The 20,337-nt window shown below is 39.7% G+C and overlaps 2 protein-coding genes across 4 annotated transcripts; both read right to left on the bottom strand.

Annotated features, from left to right (window-relative positions):
* Window positions 1-988: 988 nt before the first annotated feature.
* On the bottom strand, window positions 989-3,658 carry LOC102793987 (platelet-derived growth factor receptor-like protein). The gene is made up of 7 exons (XM_006781647.3): window positions 3,380-3,658; window positions 3,022-3,167; window positions 2,799-2,941; window positions 2,542-2,693; window positions 2,131-2,424; window positions 1,814-1,953; window positions 989-1,399 (listed from the first exon to the last, which is right to left on the bottom strand). The coding sequence occupies exons 1-7, from the start codon at window positions 3,459-3,461 to the stop codon at window positions 1,193-1,195; spliced, it is 1,164 nt and encodes a 387-aa protein (XP_006781710.2). The 5' UTR covers window positions 3,462-3,658; the 3' UTR covers window positions 989-1,192.
* Window positions 3,659-4,208: 550 nt separating this feature from the next.
* On the bottom strand, window positions 4,209-11,649 carry LOC102794279 (cationic amino acid transporter 2-like). 3 transcript variants are annotated; one of them, XM_006781648.3, is made up of 14 exons: window positions 11,553-11,649; window positions 10,454-10,556; window positions 10,324-10,356; window positions 9,602-9,975; window positions 8,992-9,147; window positions 8,754-8,913; window positions 8,485-8,621; window positions 7,108-7,330; window positions 6,470-6,606; window positions 5,751-5,853; window positions 5,537-5,670; window positions 5,238-5,404; window positions 5,054-5,162; window positions 4,209-4,964 (listed from the first exon to the last, which is right to left on the bottom strand). In XM_006781648.3, the coding sequence occupies exons 4-14, from the start codon at window positions 9,969-9,971 to the stop codon at window positions 4,834-4,836; spliced, it is 1,827 nt and encodes a 608-aa protein (XP_006781711.2). In that variant the 5' UTR covers window positions 9,972-9,975; window positions 10,324-10,356; window positions 10,454-10,556; window positions 11,553-11,649; the 3' UTR covers window positions 4,209-4,833. The 3 variants fall into 3 exon arrangements, with proteins under 3 accessions (XP_006781711.2, XP_006781713.2, XP_035766815.2); XM_006781650.3 differs by having other exon boundaries at window positions 9,602-10,031; window positions 10,324-10,556; XM_035910922.2 differs by lacking the exon at window positions 11,553-11,649 and having other exon boundaries at window positions 9,602-10,031; window positions 10,454-10,763.
* Window positions 11,650-20,337: the final 8,688 nt, after the last annotated feature.

Genomic DNA, 20,337 nt, shown 5'->3' with positions numbered 1-20,337 from the left:
CTACAACTTTATTGTACACATGCTCCATGAATAATACTTTGGGGTTAATAGGTAACAAAATGGGTAGAAAAGGAAGTCATAGTGAGGGCCAGTTTCCACTTTTTATCTCTGAAGTGCTTGTTAATTTATCACAACATCCATCCATCTTCTTCTACTTGTGTAATTCAACAAGGAGAGCTGGAAGCCAATCCAAGCTAGTGAGAAGTCAGGTGCACACGGTGACAGCACATCACAATACACCCGTTTATAAGGGAAATCTGGGTTGTTGCTGCACAGCCACGACGTGAATCCTCTGTTCTGCCACATCTCAAAGGTGCTCTGTTTGATTGTGACTGCCGAGGCCGTTTGAGTACAGTGAACTCATTGACAAACTTCATGATAAGGTCAATGGTCATAAAGGGAAAGAGGAATAGATATGGTCAGCAACATTACTCAGGTAGACTGTGCTCAGTTGCTACTAGAAAACATCCCACATACCATTAAATTACTGCCAGCTTGAGCTGTTAATTCAAGGCAGGATGGATCCATGCTTTCATGCTGTTTATGCCACCAGAAATCAAAATTCATCAGGGCAGTTAACCTTCTCCTAACCTTCTATTGAGCAGTTTAGCCTCAGTTTTCTGTTCTCAGCTGACATTAGCCACACCCGGCATGGTCTTCTGCTGCTGTAGTCCATCCGCTTCAAGTTCTGAAGTGTTGTACCACGCGAATATTTGAATTACTGTTGCCTTCCCAGCTTAAAGCAGTCTGACCATTCCCCTATATCACCAATAAGACATTTTTTCCTCCAGAGAAATTGATATTTTATCCTTTTCTTTTCATCTTCTGTAAAGCTAGAGATGGTCGTGCAGGAAAATCCCAGCAGATCAGCAGTTTCTGAAATACTCAGACCACATTCGAAGTCACTTAAATCACCTTTTCCCCCCTCTTATCCTGCGTTTACCTTTGGGAGGATCTTTCACAATGACACGACTGTCAGGCTTGTGAGTGTATGGAAATAAAAGTTTAATATACAAACATTTACCTAAACAAACACATTTCTATTCTTGAGCAATACAGTTTGGAGAGCATAATGTTTTGTTGTGATCATATATTTTTATCTTTAAAAAGAAGAAAAAACATTTAATGCTCAGACAGTCAAATCTCAGCTGTGATCTCTCACCACGACTTTCTGTCTGTAATGTCATCCAACTTATGGTTTCTTAGGTTTGGCTTTAGGGACCACTTTAATGGTTGTGGATGCTGAGTTGGCTCCTTGCATGTTCTGAGCAGTGCAGGTGTACGTTCCCTGGTCCACGTCTCTAACTTCATCCACGAGGAGCACAGACTGAGACTGCTGCTGAGCAGTTCCTCCGCTGACCGGAATAACGCTCTCCTGTGTGTACGGAGGTCTCCCAATCTGGACCAAGCATAGGAACACACACACACACACACACACACACACACACACACACACACACAGCACAGGAGTAAACATTACAATGAGTTATCATGATGCAGTTTATTTCCTCATGGCTCACCAATAAATACGTATCTATTAAATCCCTGTTTAAAGGGGATAAGGTTCAGGCAGTCCATAGGTTGAATACTTTTTGACTAATAATAAACTTGCTAAAAAGGCAACGCAAGCTAAACCGACTGAAGATATTTGCCAACTGCAGGACTTTTTTTGAGTAGTATTTCAGTTCACAACCTAGAATTCATGTTCATACTATTTCAGAAAGAAAGCTTATTCGAATTAATACAAAAGCCATACAGAACTAAGTTAAGTTTGTATTAAAGCGTACAAGCCCTGTTTCCACGAGTGTCTGACCTCTTGTCCTGGGTAATCCCAGGTGAACTCTATGGCCACGTTTCGTTCTCCCATCGCAGAGCAGGTGACACGTAGATTCTCCCCCACAGTCACTGTGCTCGGTGACGCTTGGATCACTGGAGCGGGAGGAGCCCTAGGATCTGAGAGCAAATGTGATGTATTAGTAAGTAAAATGTTGTGTCGTCACCAGTAATCCTGTAATTGAGGGTGATTTTCATCCTTAATTTTCAAAAGTTTTCATTGATTTACAATAAAAAAAACCCCATAAATTCTAAAATTCTGAAAAAATTTCTAAAACTTTGAAAACCTGAACTCACAGTTAACATAGATGAGCATGTACTTCATAGAGCTCTGCCGCAGGTTTCCCAGACTGGCAACACAGTACAAAGCTCCGGCATGATATGGCCGAGGTCGATGGATTGTGAAGCCCTTCTTGACATCAAAGGAGATCTCCCTCCTGTCCACGTCCAGCTCCACAGGTGGGTACTCACGGTGCAGAGTTACTTTAGCCTCAGGTGACGTCACCTGACAGGGTAGGACTGTAGGCCAGTTGCTCCTCAGCTGAATCACCTTGTAATAGTCAGACGATGGAACAAATAGTTCTTGTGGATCTGGTCCATACAGAGAGGAGATATGGCAGATTTATGATAAGATTATTAGAATGTAAAAAAGAGTCTGCAGTTCAAAGAAATGCAAGCCTAAGCATCAATAAAATGTATTAATCACACCTGGAAAGAAGACGAAGACTTTAACAGCTTTGCTGTATTCCTTCCTGCAGTCAGTGTCTTCACAGTACATTGGGTAGCATGTGTACTCCCCCGTGTCTGCACCAGTGGTGTTGACCAACGTCAGAACCCCATATCGCTCATACTGAACAATTCTGCACAGCCAGAGCAAAAAGGAGTGAAAGAACACATTTACTTCCTTACTTACTCAAGCTTATGCTGCACTTTATGATTAAAGATCTGTAGACATGAAAAGTTACCTGAGCCTCCCATCATTATCCTCCTCCAGGTATAGGGGGACGCTCCACTGCACAGGTTTGCCCCTGCACCTCAGCTCCAGAGTATCTCCTGTTTGCACATTTATGGTCTCACCCACCTTCTTAAACTTGCCTTTGTTTAACACCTTTATTAGTCAGACACAGACATGTACTTTAGTCGTGAACTTTGCAAAATCAAAAAGTTAATTTATAACATACGTAATACCTGCGTGAGGAGGGTCTGCTCTGCACGTGCAGCTTTGACCTTTGGTTTGACTGTTATCGCTCTGGGCCCTTTGTTTGTTGATTTCTCATGCTTTGGTTTCCTTGGCTTTGGTGTCCTTCCCAGAACAGCCTTCTGCTCTTGGGCATCTTTTTGGCAATAAGATACACAGTACGCAGAGCACATGTTTCAGAATATTTTACAAACAAAGACAAGGCTGCTACAAATGAGAAAAAAAGTATCATTTTTGCTTCTAGAATAAGCCACATTGTGCAAAAGACAGAAAGAAAATTGCCCTCCTCAGCAAATCTATGAATATCACGTTCACCGAATTGGATGACAAGGGACTAATGTCACTTACCCAACTCGAAGATTAAGGCACAAGTAAGGAGAGCAATGAGTACCAGTCTCCACTTTGACCCAGACATGTTCGCCAAAGGCATGGCTGATGAGCTGATTGTTAGTTCATGGAGTTCAACCCAGAGAAATATACAACAGAAATGAAAATGAGAGAAGAAGAAAGAGAAGGAAGGAGGAGGGCAAAGCTTGCAAAGTGAGCAGTCTGCTGTTTATTAGAGTCACGCAAATTCCTTTTCCTCGGAGTGGCATTAGTACCCTAAATTCCTTCAGTGTGGCTCAATGGAGGCTTTCAAGCCTGTCCGAACCAATGAGGGTCCAGAGAATGAGGCCCCTCCAATCTGGAATGGCACAGCCTGTTTATTTAGCTGCCGGACTGTAAGTGTGCTAGCAGCATGAGTCTGAGCCTCAGAAACACTGCCTGGAAAAGGAGCATTTGGTGTTTAATACACTTTATGTCCTTCATTACTGTTTTTTATGGGTAAATAAAAGTTTTGTCTCAGTTAGCTCTAGATTAATATGTTGTTGTTTTTTTAATATGCCTGAAAGATTTGCACCTGAAATATTCACACATTACTTAAAGTACATTTTTGACATGATGCAGTGGAAACAATGTAAACCTTTCCTTGTGAGCGGCCAGCTAAGCCGTGATTTTGAACATGACACAGATAAGCTTCTTTTCAAAGGTCCTTTTGTTCTCAGTCGACTCTAAATAGTGAGCCATATCTGCTTCTTTGCGCACGTCTGCAGTGGGAGTGAACTTATAGTAGTCCTTTATTTTTACCTCTTTATCAACACAGACTGCAACAAGGTAACTCCATATTTAAGTGTTTTACAAAAGCGAATCATTTAATTTTTAATTCAAGTGTACAGTGGCAGTCGTTTAGTTAACAATCGCATGCAGTTTCCATATTTACAAATGGAAGATGAAATCCCATAAAAGGTTTTCTGTATCAGCTCTGTAAAATATAAGGTCTTCAGTCAAATTCTGCACATTTAAAAATATATATTAAAATAAAATTAAAATAATGTAAAACTGAAATAAAAATAATTTACATTTTGCACTTGATAAGAAAAGTGTAAACCTGTTATTTCAGAATTATAAAAAGCAAATAATCTACAGAATATTTTTTCTTTGGAACAGGCTCACTAATACGACAAGACATACAGATAAATATCGTTAACAACAATGTGAAAATCAGTGATAAGTGAAGATCTTCTAGGTCCAAATATATCTTAGGGAGTGTTTCATTTTGGACCATTTAGATAACAAACAGACTGCGTTAGGATGTAATAAACCGTCGAGTTAACAAGTTATCTGGCCATTTGCTTCGGTGCTGTCGTAGATTGAAGACTGCTGAAAGGCAGCAGCACCGGTGCATCTCAAGCAGTGGTTATAAGTTAAAGCAAGTCGCTCACTGTAACATCTCAGTTTATCTGTCTTCACCCCGCTTGAGCTCAGAATTTCTCTTCTTTAATGGTATCCTTGTCTGTTTTGCCGCTGACTGTTTCGAGCTCTGTGTGGTCGGTCATGAGTCGCTTCCTCTGGACGCTGTTACGCATTCCGTAGATAAAATAGATAAGTAACCCTGCAGAAGAGAAGAAAAGAGAAGAGTGGTGGTCACCCAGCTAGATAAAGCCCCTTTAATCTTCTCAAACAAAAATATAGCCATCATACCTATTAGCATCCAGACAGCATATCGGATCCATGTTTGACCACCTAACTGCACCATCAGGTAGACATTGATTAAAGTACTCAGTAAAGGCAGAAGAGGGATTAAAGGTACCTGAAGAAGGAGAAAATGCAGAAATGTGAGATTCCTGGTTGGTGATTACAAGAAATTGCTTGAACCACTTCTTACCATGAACGATGCCTTCGTGGGATTCTCTGGGTGTCTCCAGATGAGGAACAAGTTGACCAGCAGGAGCACTCCAAAGATACAGACAAGCACGATGCTCCATGCTTGAGTGTTGGCAAGAGCTTCCATACCTTGGCTCAGAGTAATGCACAGTGCAAGAATGCACAGAACTGCAGTGGGAAAGTAAAAGACGAGGGAGAAAGATTAGAGGCGAGAAAGCTCGTCATGAACCTGTCAAGAAAAGAACTTCAGTGCTACAGAAGCATCAGTAAAGATGCCTCAGTGATGTTTTCCTTACTTACCAGAAAGTACGGTCAAGAGCGTGACTGTTCGCGCTGTGGAAGAGTTGGGTGTTTTTGGAGGTTTGAAGAAGCTAAACTTTTTCTTTGATTCTGTGATCTTAAGTTCTGTGTCTTCAGATGGACCCACCTGGTACCTACAACGAGCACAAAAAAATCAGTCGATTTGCACAGCAGAGTGAATACATAGCTGCAGGGTGTTAACAGATAAGTGTACCTCAGTATCAGGATGCATACTGCCACGAGTGTGTAAGCAAACAGAGTACCAATGGACATCAGTTCCACCAAGGCATTCAGATCAAACAGTAGAGCCATGATGGCTAAAGCCAGGGAGAAAAATGGAATTAAATGTTATTTCTAGCCCATAAACTTCGACCTCTGTGGATCATGCAGAACAGCATTAGCATAAGTACAAAATATTATACACATGACACCTACGGGAGCTGCTCAGCTATAGAAACCTACATCATGAAGCTCCTGGCACACAGTTTTTGTGCTGATGTTAATACCAGAAGAGGTTGGAGTCATCAGTGTTGGTTACTTTTTCTATGGTGGTATCCTATTACAGTACCACAGCATACCACTTAAGTCCAGTAAGCTCTTTAGAGCAATGTTCACATGCGATTGTACAGGCAGACTGCATGGCTGGATTCCAAACGCATATTGCAATGACAATAAAAAGAGCTGAATTCAAAGATTAAGAGTGAGAGTCAGAGAGACTTTATTTATCCCCAAGGGGCAATTAAGATAGATACCTTGCCAACCGTATCTCTGTTCATATAATGTATGAACCAAAAGCTGATGTAAGCATCATTAAAATAAGAGTTATTACTGGACACATTCAAAAGTATTTTATTACATGTACTATTTTTTGTTTTAGGTTTATTACTTCTATTATATTTACAGTACTTTTGTTTATAAAGTGTATACCTGTACCTGCCACGATGCCAGATGATATTGTAGCTATTGCTGGACTGCCTCTGGTGGTGACTTTGGACAAAGGTTTGAAAAGCAGCCCGTCTCTCGCCATGGCAAAAAGTACTCGAGGCATCGGGAACATGGAACCTAGCAGACTGGAAAGACAAACAACAAAATGAATGCAATTTGTAATCTAAATTCGTCATTTCATAAATCAGTGTCAAAAACTCACACTCTCTCTTAACCAACTGATGTGACGCATGGCTTGTTTTTAACAGCTTAATCTGCTATGATGACTGAAGTCGGAAGAATGTACTGGCAATTTCACAATTTATCCACCTAGCAAACATCACAGGCAGTGGAAGAATCATTCACAGCCTCTGGAACCTGACATGTCCTCCACACCTTGTCTGTTAATTATTACTTAGCTGAGTTATTTTACGTTAACGTTACATTGTTAATGAACTTTTTGAGTTAGCTACTGTTTAGTAGCTACTTTTCTAGATTTATTTTTCAACATTTTGGACTTTTCAACATCCATTACAATTTTTCTATTTTTTTCCAAATGAGATACATTTATTTTTGCACCTTTTTCTTTCTGACTTTGAGCTTTAAACATCACTTGATCCATGCATGCACTACCCATGCTGTCATACCTAGTTGACAGGGCACACAGTGAACCCACAGCCACGGCATATTTGGCAGGACCCCATCCAATGTAGTCAAAGGCTATTGGCAGTGGGCTCGTTTCACTTAGCAGGTAGTAGGGCATCATAAGGGTGAGAGCAGCAGACACAGCAAAGTAGGCCAGGAAACATATAAGCAATGAGACCACAATGCTAATAGGGACAGACTTCTTCGGGTTCTTCACCTCCTCTCCTAAAAGAAAGGAAACCAAGAAGTTAGTGACCCCCTTACAAGATAAATCTCCTGCAGGGGTTTCATGCATTGTTACACAAAAATCATAAAAACTAGTGGAGAGAATCATCTGCAAATTATGTCCTCAACATTAAACTTTGTCAGTCTGTTTTAGCCAATAAGATAAAGTTATCCCACTTCAGTTATTTATTTATTTATTTTTGCTACAAAATGGAATTGTCAAGCATACCAACACAGTTACTGAAACCTGCCATAAATGTTGCGTTAAGACGGAGTCAATCTGCTATCTCACTGCAACTATATGAGGTCAGTTTGGAAATTACATGTAATCTGTGTCTGATAACACAGACATAATTTCAAATCTAACTATTAATCTGCACTTCCTGTTCTATAGGAATGCAACCAGCTGCAGCCAGCTGAGTCCAGTTCCCTCGAGTTTTTCTCATTGATATCTGACTGATGGCAACATGCTGGCAATCTGTCTGCATTTATAAATCAGATGCAAGTTATTTGTAAATTTGTAGATCCCTCTGAGTGATTACAGTCGGTCCAAGTCCAACCGTGATTATTTACAGGAAGATTGTTCGTTGTTCATATTATTCCCAGAGTGTTGTCCCTGCATCGATACAATGTTGCCACACAAAATATTGCGATACAATAGCGTACTGTATCGATTTTTCTAACCCTTTCCCAGCACCACTAAAAAACCCACCATAAAAATGTAAAGAATCTATGGTGAAAAAAATCAGCTGCTCTATTAAATCAAAGGAGATACTCGGCGATACTGAGGTAATATTTTTAGTGTGCTTTATTAATGAATGTAGAGGAAATACTCATCATTATAATTGTCATTTACTCCTCTCTGGAATTAAAGCACTATTTCATCCATTATCCACGATTGCAATATTTTTTCCATCCATTCATTCTCTTCCAATTATCTTTGTCCTTTATGTTATGTTATGTTATGTTATGTTATGTTATGTTATGTTATGTTATGTTATGTTGGATACATAGTGTAGTGGTAAAAGATCCCCAGTTTGATCCTGGGAGGAGATAAAAAAAATCCCTTTTGGGGTTGTGTCAGTCAAAAAATTTTATAAGGAAGCAGCTGAAAGAAGCTTGAACTAAGCTAAACTGACAAATTGTCTTCTTACCTGTTGTAGCAATGCAGTCAAATCCAACAAAAGCATAGAAGCATGTTGCAGCTCCAGCCACGGTTCCACCAAAGCCATAGGGGAAAAATCCGCCCACTCCAAACTCGCTTGTTGCATTAGCAATGTCAGTTCCGTTTCTGCAGTGGGTAGAGAGCAATACTTTGTAGTTATTTCCAGTTAGCTCATCCAGGAGAACAATAATGCTTTAATTATATAGGTCGTGATTTACTTGAGTGTTTTTTTTTTGTTTTGTTTTTGCATTTATTTACATGGCAGTGGCGTTTAACACATCTTCTTTGCTGATTTTCCAGTTGGAGATGTCTCCCTTGATGAATCCAGAAATGATCACAAACAGCAGCACCAGGATGTTGATCGCTGTGAAGATCTTGTTGATCATCGTTGACTCTTTGACTCCAAAAGACAGGAGACCTTTGTGGAAAACGTGGTTAATTCAGCGATCTCATCCTCATTTGTGGTCACCATTTAACACCAGTTTTACTATTTTACCTGACAAGAGCACGATCAGAGCTGCAGCAAAGACATCTGGGTAAGGTGCTAAGCCAGGCAGGCCCATGGCAGCATTTTCTGCAAAGTATTTTGACATGACTCCCCCAATGAGTTCATCAAATGTTCCGCTCCATGCCAGTGCAACAGTCGATGTCCCTGAGCAGATAGTGAATAGATAGTCAATGTAATAAACTAATTAATCAGCCATAATTTACCTGCAGCCATAAACAAAAGAAAAAGAAACTTCCTACCCTCTTTATAACTCAGGGTTTTGAACCACAGTCCTGGTTTATGAGGTTATTATTGGGATTGTTGCAAAGCAGTGATGTGCTATGTATGTGCTATTGATAAAATTAATGTAGCAAGAGATATGACACAGTGAGGTAGAAAAAAAGCAGTCAAGAATTCGCTGTTCCACTCTTTGAAAGGTCAAAGTATTAAATAGTCTCTTAATGGTGGTTGATCATTTATGAGCATCAGAGGGTGGTAAAAAGATTATGTTAGGTTTATGCACTGTTTGCATATACAGCTAGGAGGAGAGATCACTAAATCATCAATAAAAGAAGAAAATATCATTGAATAATAGATGTTACAATTTGCACATACTCACCTATGACGTAGGAGAGCAGCAGATTCCAGCCAGAGATAAAAGCAAGGAGCTCTCCCACCGTCACATAGCTGTAAAGGTATGCTGAGCCTGTTTTAGGAACCCGGGCACCAAACTCTGCGTAGCATAGCCCAGCAAATATAGAGGCCAGGGCAGCGATGAAGAAGGAGATGATGATGCTGGGTCCCGCGGTGTCTCTGGCCACCTCTCCAGAGAGGACATAGACACCAGCCCCCAGGGTGCTGCCCACACCGAGGGCCACCAAGTCCAGAGTGGTCAAGCATCGATTAAAGGTGGACTCTTCCCCGTCGGGCTCGAGGGGCTTCCTCCGGGATAGGCTCACCAGAAAGGACTTCACTACGCTGCACGACATACTTCTGTGGGTTTGGATCAGGATGGAGGATGAGTGAACGAGAGAGATTTAAGGAGCGACCTAGTGGGGCAAAAGGTGAGGAGTGTTTTTCAGTGAGTGAATAATTGTCAGGTCAGCCTCCGGAAGAAGATTCTTTCTTCTGAGAAACATGATTTTCAAAGTCTATTAGTGTTTTTATTTGTGTAGAAAGAGAACAGAACGCTACTGTAATTAAACTGAGGCACTGAAGAGCACATGCAAGCTGTTAAGACTTAAGAAAATCTGTTTTATTAAAGCTTAATCATTATCACATGACAGCTAACATGCTCTCCTAACACTTGAGAGAAGTGAGACTAAGAACACATTCACTTACCTCTTTGGTGTGATCTTGTACCTCGTAGATGTGCTAAGAAGTAGGAATAGGATGTGTCATTCGGCTCAGTTACAGTATCCCTTTATAAATGTATCTCTTTATCATTCTCCTGATATGATAGTGCTGATACCTGAGATTTCCAGAATGCCACCCCCAGCACAGAAATCCACGCCCCGGCTTCAGGATTGCACTTTAAGCCTTCATTCACAGCACAATTACTTCTTTGAATATTTCTGAAGAGTCCAAAAGCTTTATGTGTTAGATGTGTTCTCACAGCAGCAGTGCCTTTCAGGGCTGCCCTTTAATCAACTACTGTTAAAATCAAATTAAATCAAATCAAAGTTAAGGCACAGTGAGAAAACAAAGATGACATAGCTTTTTCCTATATTTACTTTAATATAAGATCAAAAATTACATGCACCTATTCTTATTTTTGAGGGTTTTCTACAGATTTCTATATTTTATTTCTTGTCTTGTGATCATATAATTTGTCTATAAGTTTGCTCTTCACTGAAAGAAACCTGTAAAAATAAGCATTTCTAAACAAAAGGAACACAAAGAAATACCTTTTTAATGCTCTGTGTCCAGGATCTATGAATAAAACAATAACTGTGTCTTCTCAGAGGGCCCTTACATTGTTGTGTCGCTTAAAACCAAGCCTGCGGTCTTATTACTACAGCTATGTTGTGGAGTTTGTCCGCTTGCACTGAAGCAGCTGTATCTCCATCTCAACATGAAGGTGTGAGCCTGCCGCTCTAATGGCCCGGTGAGTTCATGACATAGGGGAGGACAAAGCAGCTTTTATGACTTATTCGGGCAGGAGGCTGCACACTTTGAGAGGCAGCATTTACCTTCTCATCTCCAATCAGGGGATTTGAGCTCTCCTAATCCCTTGTGGCATCTACCTCAGCAGGCAGGAGGTGAGTGGGGAGGAAGCCTGTGCGGTCAAAGTACTTTTGACTAAACTTAAGCATTCGTATCTGCGGATCTCACTTGCTGAGATAGCATATCGAGGGTAATGCTTAACTAAAAAAAACATGGTTTGTTTAGCCAGATGTCCCATTAATCGTTGCAGTTAAGCAGTTAATGTTTATAATGTTGTTTTTCGGCTGCCTACTGTGCATTTAAAGAAGCACAGTCATTAAAATGCACAGATTCTTATTAAAGAAAAGGTCAGGGATTTGAAACTGACGTCATATTTTTATGCAGCAGACACACAAGTTCATTACCTTGCGTTCAGTCCCACGAGGAGTTACTGGTGACTTCAAAAGTAGAGTGGAACGAAAATATCCGTGATGCTGACTTGGATGAAAGAAGCATGACTTTTACAGCGATATATACAAGACTGGCCTGCATGACCCTCCCACTCAGTGGAATTATTTACAAAGTAGCCTTTCTTACTCCCAACCAGTGTGGATCATAATGTGGTCATTATTGCAATGAAAGCACAGGGTGAGAACTGTGAACAGAAAATCCTGTTCAGAATGTAAAAAATGCTTTTGTACCCATTCATTTGTTGTTGCATTTCAGATTTGCAATTTGCTGTATAAAGTGCACGTATTTGATCAGAAATAACTATTACTGATGTTTGGAAATGTGTCGAAAAAAATATAATTATGTTTTACCAGATGCCTCTATAACTTTGTTTATTTTCTGCCATCTAATAGTGGTATAGATGTGGCTACTCCTAATAATCATGGCTTTGAATAATCTGTGTATGTGGATGTAATCACTGTGACTGCTCCTAATTCTTTATTTCCATCTGTTTTTCTGCTTCGGGATTTGTATGACATCAGTGAGAGTGAATAACTTAATATGGCACACAACTCTTGCTGTGAGCACAGAAACTCCACCCACCCACTGTTCAAGTCATTTGTTTGCAAAGGACAGCCAATCAGACTAGAGCTGCTTTAAAAACTCGCAGGCCTTAAACAGTAAGGAGCTTGATTCAGACAGAGGATGAACTGACCTCTTAGGGACTGAGTACAAAAATAAAGATACAGGGCTGAAAGGGAGTATAATAGCTTTGATGCTTTCACTGTAAAATGTAATATTGTGTTTAATTAAAAATATTAAATAGGCTGAACTCAGTTTTTATCAATTTGTTATCAGAACTCGATTTAAATAAGTTACCAGTACTTTTTATGCAAAAATGCTGATAAACTCAATTTATTTGAGTTGTCTTAACTTAGAGAAACTAAGTTTCTCTAAGTTAAGGCTCCGAACCGGCTCTTCAGGTTGTTTTGTTGCTTTAATTATTTAATCATTAACAATAATATAAAATTATGCAGAAAAGGAATTACTAATGTAAAATAAGTGGTTTTATTTATATATGTTTATATATGGCCCCTAGAGACAAAGCACGTACAAACTCCAAAACACATTTCTAGTGTTAACTGAACTTCCAAAACAGAGCTACCCAGATCACTTAAATTACACAACTGAAAGCATGTGTGTATTGTTTGTGTATTTATAGACAAGCACTCATATTTATTCAAATAATTAAAAAAATCATTTACCTGTTACTACCACACACCAAATCCGGTTGTTGATACTTCCTGGCTTGTGTAGCCACTAGGTAACAAAAGCTCAACACTGCGCCCAGCATCCTGGAGCACTTCTGTTGTGTTTTGTACGTGATTCTGAGTTTTTACGTGTTTTGGAGTTTGTACATGCTTCCGGGTTTGTAAGTGCGTCTGAGTTTTTACGCGTTTTGGAGTTTGTACATGCTTAGGAGTTTGTACGTGTGTTGGAGTTTGTAGGTGCTTTGTCTCTAAGGGCCACCGTAAATATACTTTTATTTATTCACTCCACATTAAATGTAATAAATAAATCATATAATACAAAAAACAACTATTTACATTTTAAACTTTTAACTATTTAAATTTTCAGCTTTTTCCTTTTAAACAAATTTAACGTGAAATAACACAAAACACTGCAAACCACAACACAATTAAATATAAATTAAAATATTAAAACAAAAAGAAGATGCACATTCTCTGTCATATGGGCCTGCATGTTTTCTGAATCCTTTATCATCTGCAACTGAAAATAGTGGATGATTACTATACCTTTCTAATGTGTTGTCCCTCGCTCTCTTTCTCTCTGGCTCTGTTCCTGTGCTACTGCGAGTGTAACTAACGCCCCTTCCCCCTCTGCCCAGCGCAAAGTACAGGCCGCGCGTGCAGAGTTTAGCGGAAAAAAGGGCGAGAGAGAGGGTGAGAGAAAGAAAAAAAAACTCACGGCTCCCAATAAGGAGCCGGCTCGCGTCGTTCACTTCAAAGAGACGGCTCTAAGAGCCATTTCGTTCGCGAACGACCCATCACTACTAACAAGTGCACTGGGACTGTTGTGACACTTCAAAGAAGCGGAGCGGCCAAAGAGTAAACTTTCAAAAGTAAGTTCTGAATATTATGTCACTTATTTATGTGCAAATGTTTAATAATGAAGAACATTAAAACATTACTGTTGGCCACATGCCGGCAAAGTTATGTGACATTAGCGATGTTTGTACTTTCAGCGTTTACTTTGATTTAAAGCCTTTACTTTAAAATATACGCCATTCGATAGTCGACCTTAATCTTACAGAGAATGTGATGATTTTGTGGATAATTAAAGTCAGTCATATATCCACAAACACAACAAGCTGAAAGTCAGTGATGCTGCTCGGTTTGCAGTCCTGAATATCACGGCACAAGCAGGATTCACTGCACTGTTAATGTTAGCTATGTTATATTGCTGCCTCTGTTCGGTGGTGTCGAGCCAAACGGACTTTAACGTGCGTTTGAATGAGCTGACGGTTCACTTGTTAAGCTGAAAGAAAGATGCTTTAATCACAGGAGTCACACATGTGTCCACTTTACCATCTGGCAACTCTTCTTGTTTAGCACTCGTAATAACACAAACAAAATCCTCCTCCTCTTGTGCTGTTTTGTAGCAGTGTATACACCTGAGACTGTCACCTGTCTGTCCTGCACTCTCTCTCTCTTTCTTTCTCTCTGATTGTGTAATAAAAGTATGAACATGTATTTATAAGTTACACTTGTGTTTGAATCCTGCAGCTTATCACACATTTGATTTGTGTATGACAACTGCAAGTGTCCAGAGTGAGGACAGACTGAGGGACCCACTGCTGCACATCATCTGTGAGGCTTTGCACCCCTGATGATCCACCAGGACAAACTCAGCAGTGTGTGAGGAAGAGCAGGAGGAAGAGCCAGCAGCAGCTGATAGATGGAGAGAATAGACAGACTGTTCCCTGTTTGTGAAGGACTGCTAGAAAAGTTTAGAATAACTAATTGTCTGTCCTGAATCAGTCTTATTAGGTAATGTTCAAATAATTTGATCATTCCAGTGTTTTCAGTGTGGGAGAAAGTACTCAGGGCCTTCAAGTTACACACTATGAAAGGCAGCAACAAGTTTAATATTCAGAAACCTAAAGTATGTATCAGCAGCAGAATGGACCTAAAAATAAATGTTTGTTTCAGTTCTATGAAGCTTTGAGTATTTTGGATTAGTAGTACTGCTGTGTTTGTTGCATCATATCGCTGTAATTGTTTATATGCTTTATATATTCTGAGGTAAGTTGATCTATAGTGTTACATCATATTCTATAAGGATGTTATGTGTTTGTATACTTTGTGCCCAGTTTGACCCATTTAGCAGAAGTCAGCCTGTTTAAGGCTCTGATATCTATTCTGTATGACTTAAAGCAGTTATGACATGGTCTGATTTTCTCACCCAATAAAGGAATATTTAATATATCAGTCTACTCTTCATTCTATCAGAAACAGTTATCACAGCTCGTACATTTGCTTCTTCCACACATATATAAGCACTGAGCCAAATTTAGTAATGCCAACATATTAAAAGAACAATATTTGTCTCTTATATATAATACATCTATATATACACTGTCACAGATACTTGTCTTTAAGTGAAGATTTAAGGTGATAGGAAATATAAATAAATGCAACTTGAATCTCTACTGAAGCTCAGTGTTTGGCACAGAATTCATGTTCACTGCTGTAATAACTAATAATGATTAATATAATATTGGCCATATTATATTTACATTACCAAAGTGAGATGACTTTAGTCTCATGAACAACATTAGCTAATTGTTATTTACTAGCTAATCTTAAATGACTGTTCAGTACAGAAATGAAGCCCAACAATCATGTTTTACAGTCCTGTGGTCTCAGCCTCAGATACTTATCAAATCACACAAAGCTCATGTAGAAACAAATGTACAAAATATGTTCTCCTTCATTTCTGTCAAACAAAGCTGTATGAAACGTTTCCAGCTGTTAGTATCATGATTGCTAGGCAACCTGGGCAGCGCGACGGAGGCTAGACCGTCCCATCTCACAAGCCTACAAGCCCCGCACTTCCGGCCGCAGCGGTCTTTGAGTACGCGGCCCTTGAGGACCGTTAAGGCTGCGTACTTTAAGGCTGCAGACCCTGAATTGGGAAACAGTCCCTGAATTGGGACACTAGCCATACATACATGTTGGGCCTTTCTCAATATGCGTACTTGTGCGTACTTGCGTTCTTGTGTACTCGTGATACGTCATCAGTCGGAGACCAAGTACTGTTCCAATTCGAAGTACGCATCAAGCCGAGAACGCGAAAAAGTCCCGGATGTGTTCTCGCTCCGCCCGTTTTATCGAGCATGCATCGGTGGTGACTTGTGTGGACTTGGTACAGCTAAATATCCCAGAATGCATTTCGTCCAAAACTCAAACGCGGCAATGGCGGACGAGCGGGGCTAAAAACTTTTAAATATTACTCTTTCTGGGTCACAAAATAAACTTTTAAGTTCTTTTCAAGCGAGAATGTAGCTGTGTAAACTTCAAATATCTGCTCAGTTTATCAAGATATCATATATTTCCAAACGAGGTCCGACGTTTTCGGAGACGTCTGTGACCCGCCAGCTCCATAGCAGACAGCGAGGTCGAGGATTATTACAGCCGGCGAGAACAGCCGACTCACGGCAGATCGTTTTCAACCCCCCCGCGGTCTTTTCGCTACTCAGGTTAAACAAACCCCAGTAGCTGTCTATTGTATTGAGTGTCCACTAAAATAAAAATAAAAGCGTTCTAACATCTCACCTGCTTGTTTTTATTAAGGTATGTACACGTATGTACATGTACACTATTTTTATTAATAGAGATTTCACTAGTGAGGTTAAACATGATATATAAGTCACTTAGATCACTTCTAAATGTTAATGTTTGGCTTATTTCGGCTTTTTATTTGTTCCTGAGTAAACCGGTTTGACTGTGATTAAAGTTAAGCTTCATAACATATTACTCACAGTTAAATTAAGGACGGCAGTAAAAACTCCGGACCTGTGACATCATCAAGTACGCTGGTGGTCCAATTGTACAAATCGCGAGTCAGTGCTCGCGTTCTCGGCGAGTCCGTACTTCCGTGCGTTCTCGGTGAGTACGTACCCGCCGAGAACGCGAGTACGTACTCGCGTACTTGAGAATTGAGAAAGGGCCGTTTTGGTTCGTGCAACTGGTCCGTCCAGTTATTGTCTCCCCAGAAACATTTCCGTTGTCTTTTTTCCTATTTCCGTTGTGTTGTGTGCGCTTTTGCAGCGTTGTGTTGTTTAAATCAGAGACCCTACGGTGGCCCCTAGAGACAAAGCACGTACAAACTCCAAAACACTTGCAAACTCCAAAACACTTGCAAACTCCAAAACACATGCAAACTCCAAAACACTTGCAAACTCCAAAACACTTGCAAACTCCAAAACACATGCAAACTCCAAAACACTTGCAAACTCCAAAACACATGCAAACTCCAAAACACTTGCAAACTCCAAAACACATGCAAACTCCAAAACACTTGCAAACTCCAAAACACATGCAAACCCCAAAGCACATGCAAATTCCAAAACACAACGGAAGTGCTCCAGGACGCTAGGGGCAGTGTTGAGCTCAATTTGCAAAATAAACGGCAAGTTTGTCTGTATGGGACGGTCTAGTCTCCGTCGCGCTTCCCAGGTTGCCTAGCAACCATGATACTAACCGCTGGAAACGTGTCATACAACTTTGTTTGACAGAAATGAAGGAAAACATATTTTGTTCATTTGTTTGTTTGTTTCTACAAGAGCTTTGTGTGATTTGATAAGTATCTGAGGCTGAGACCACAGGACAGTAAAACATGATTTTTGGGCTTCATTTCTGTACTGAACAGTCATTTAAGATTAGTTAGTAAATAACAATTAGCTAATGTTGTTCATGAGACTAAAGTCATATCACTTTGGTAATGTAACTATAATATGGCCAATATTATAGTTATTATATTAATCATTATGAGCTATTACAGCAGTGAACAACTCTGTGTCAAATACTGAGCCTCAGTACAGATTCAAGTTGCAGTTATTTATATGTCTTATCACCTTAAATCTTCACTCAAAGACAAGTATCTTTGACAGTGCATATATAGGTGTATCATATATAAGAGACAAATGTTGTTCCTTCAGTATGTTGGCATTACTAAATTTGGCTCATTGCTTACATATATTTATAAAAAGAAAATGTACAAGCTGTGATAACTGTTTCTGATAAAATGAAGAGTAGACTGATATATTGAATATTCCTTTATTGGGTGAGAAAATCAGACCATGTCATAACTGCTTTAAGTCATACAGAATAGATATCAAAGCCTTACACAGGCTGACTTCTGCTAAATGGGTCAAACTGGGCACAAAGTATACAAACACATAACATCCTTATAGAATATGATGTAACACTATAGATCAACTTACCTCAGAATATATAAAGCATATAAACAATTACAGCAATATGATGCAACAAACACAGCAGTGCTACTAATCCAAAATACTCAAAGCTTCATAGAACTGAAACAAACATTTATTTTTAGCTCCATTCTGCTGCTGATACATACTTTAGGTTTCTGAACATTAAACTTGTTTCTTCCTTTCACAGTGTGTAACTTGAAGGCCCTGAGTACTTTCTCCCACACTGAAAACACTGGAATGATAAAATTATTTGAACATTACCTAATAAGACTGATTCAGGACAGACAATTAGTTATTTTAAACTTTTCTAGCAGTCCTTCACAAACAGGGAACAGTCTGTCTATTCTCTCCATCTGTCAGCTGCTGCTGGCTCTTCCTCCTCCTCTTCCTCACACACTGCTGAGTCCTGGTGGATCATCAGGGGTGCAAAGCCTCACAGATGATGTGCAGCAGTGAGTCCCTCAGTCTGTCCTCACTCTGGACACTTGCAGTTGTCACACATGGAAATCAAATGTGTGATAAGCTGCAGGATTCAAACACACGTGTAACTTATAAATACATGTTCATACTTTTATTCCACAATCAGAGAGAAAGAAAAAGAGAGAGAGTGCAGGACAGACAGACAGGTGACAGTCTCAGGTGTATACACTGCTACAAAACAGCACAAAAGAAGGAGGATTGTGTTATTACGAAACGAGAAGAGTTCCCAGATGGTACAGTGGACACATGTGTGACTGCTGTGATTAAAGCATCTTTCTTTCAGCTTAACGAGTGAACCGTCAGCTCGTTCAAACACACGTTAAAGAGTGGCTAGACACCACCGAACAAAGGCAGCAATATAACAAAGCTAACATTAACAGTGCAGTGAATCCTGCTTGTGCTGTGATATTCAGGACTGCAAACCGAGCAGCATCACTGACTTTCAGCTTGTTGTGTTTGTGGATATATGATTGATTTTAATTATCCATAAAATCATCACATTCTCTGTAAGATTAAAGTCAACTATTGAACAGCGTATATTTTGAAGTAAAGGCTTTAAAACCAAGTTAGTACAAACATCGCTAATGTCACATAACTTTCCCGACATGTGGCCAACAGTAATGTTTTAATGTTCTTCATTATAAAAAACATTTGCGCATAAATAAGTGACATAATATTCAGTACTTACTTCTGAAAGTTTACTCTTCAGCGGCTCCGCTTCCGCCGTTATTTTCGGCAAAATTATCCACACCACAGCCGCTATGAAATCTGGGATATGTTGGGCCATGAAGGCTACACCGACCCATCCTTAAAATTCAGGGAAATTAAGGACGCATTTGAGGGCCGCCTTTGAATTGGGACAGCCTTCGTCATGTCGCTGTGACGTAATCGGCCTTAAAATGCGGCCTTTAAGGCTGCAGACCCCAAATCCGGTCATTGGTACTTCCTGGCTTGTGTAGTTACTAGGTAACAAAAGCTCAACACTGCCCCTAGCGTCCTGGAGCACTTCCGTTGTGTTTTGGAATTTGCATGTGCTTTGGAGTTTGCATGTGTTTTGGAGTTTGCAAGCGTTTTGGAGTTTGCAAGCGTTTTGGACTTTGCAAGCGTTTTGGAGTTTGCAAGTGTTTTGGAGTTTGCAAGTGTTTTGGAGTTTGTACGTGCTTTGTCTCTAGGGGCCACCGTAAGAGACTGCACTTGTGACAGAACAACAAATATTTTATTTTGATTATATAAGTAATGTAAGTACAAAACAAACTTGTGGTAGGCCTAAACTTATTTTCAGAATAATTACATCTGAGACTTTGTTTCATTGTGAGATTATAACAGTGATGGCAATATAATTGTTTGTTGTTCAGCAGAACAGTGTCCAGTATGTTGGCTGTTATACTTTGTTGTGTTTGAAAATAAAAGTTGGGCTGATTTTAACATCGTTACAAAAAGTGTTGTTAATTATTTTTAATCATATTCAGGTTACCACAAATTGTTTTTTCATTTAGTTGAACTTGGAATGTTTGTCAGTAAGTAAACAATTATTATTGTACAGTCAGAAATATCAAGTTATTCTTAATACTGCAGACTTGCAATGATGGCTGTTGTCCTAACAGTCATCTTAAGTAAGCTTTACTTTGTTTTTTTGAGGCAACGAGTTTCCTCAATTTTTTTGAGTTCTGGGAACTAACAAGGCTGTACAGTGTACTCAAAATGAGTAAGTTGCCCTAACTTGGTCATCTTACGTAAACTTGATCCAATTTTCTTGA

The sequence above is a fragment of the Neolamprologus brichardi genome, chromosome 2, assembly GCF_056152115.1.
Source record: "Neolamprologus brichardi isolate AB-2024 chromosome 2, ASM5615211v1, whole genome shotgun sequence".
Classification (NCBI taxonomy): Eukaryota; Metazoa; Chordata; class Actinopteri; order Cichliformes; family Cichlidae; genus Neolamprologus; species Neolamprologus brichardi.
The sequence above is the reverse complement of the archived record's forward strand: the minus strand, read 5'-3'. Positions and strand labels throughout refer to the sequence as shown.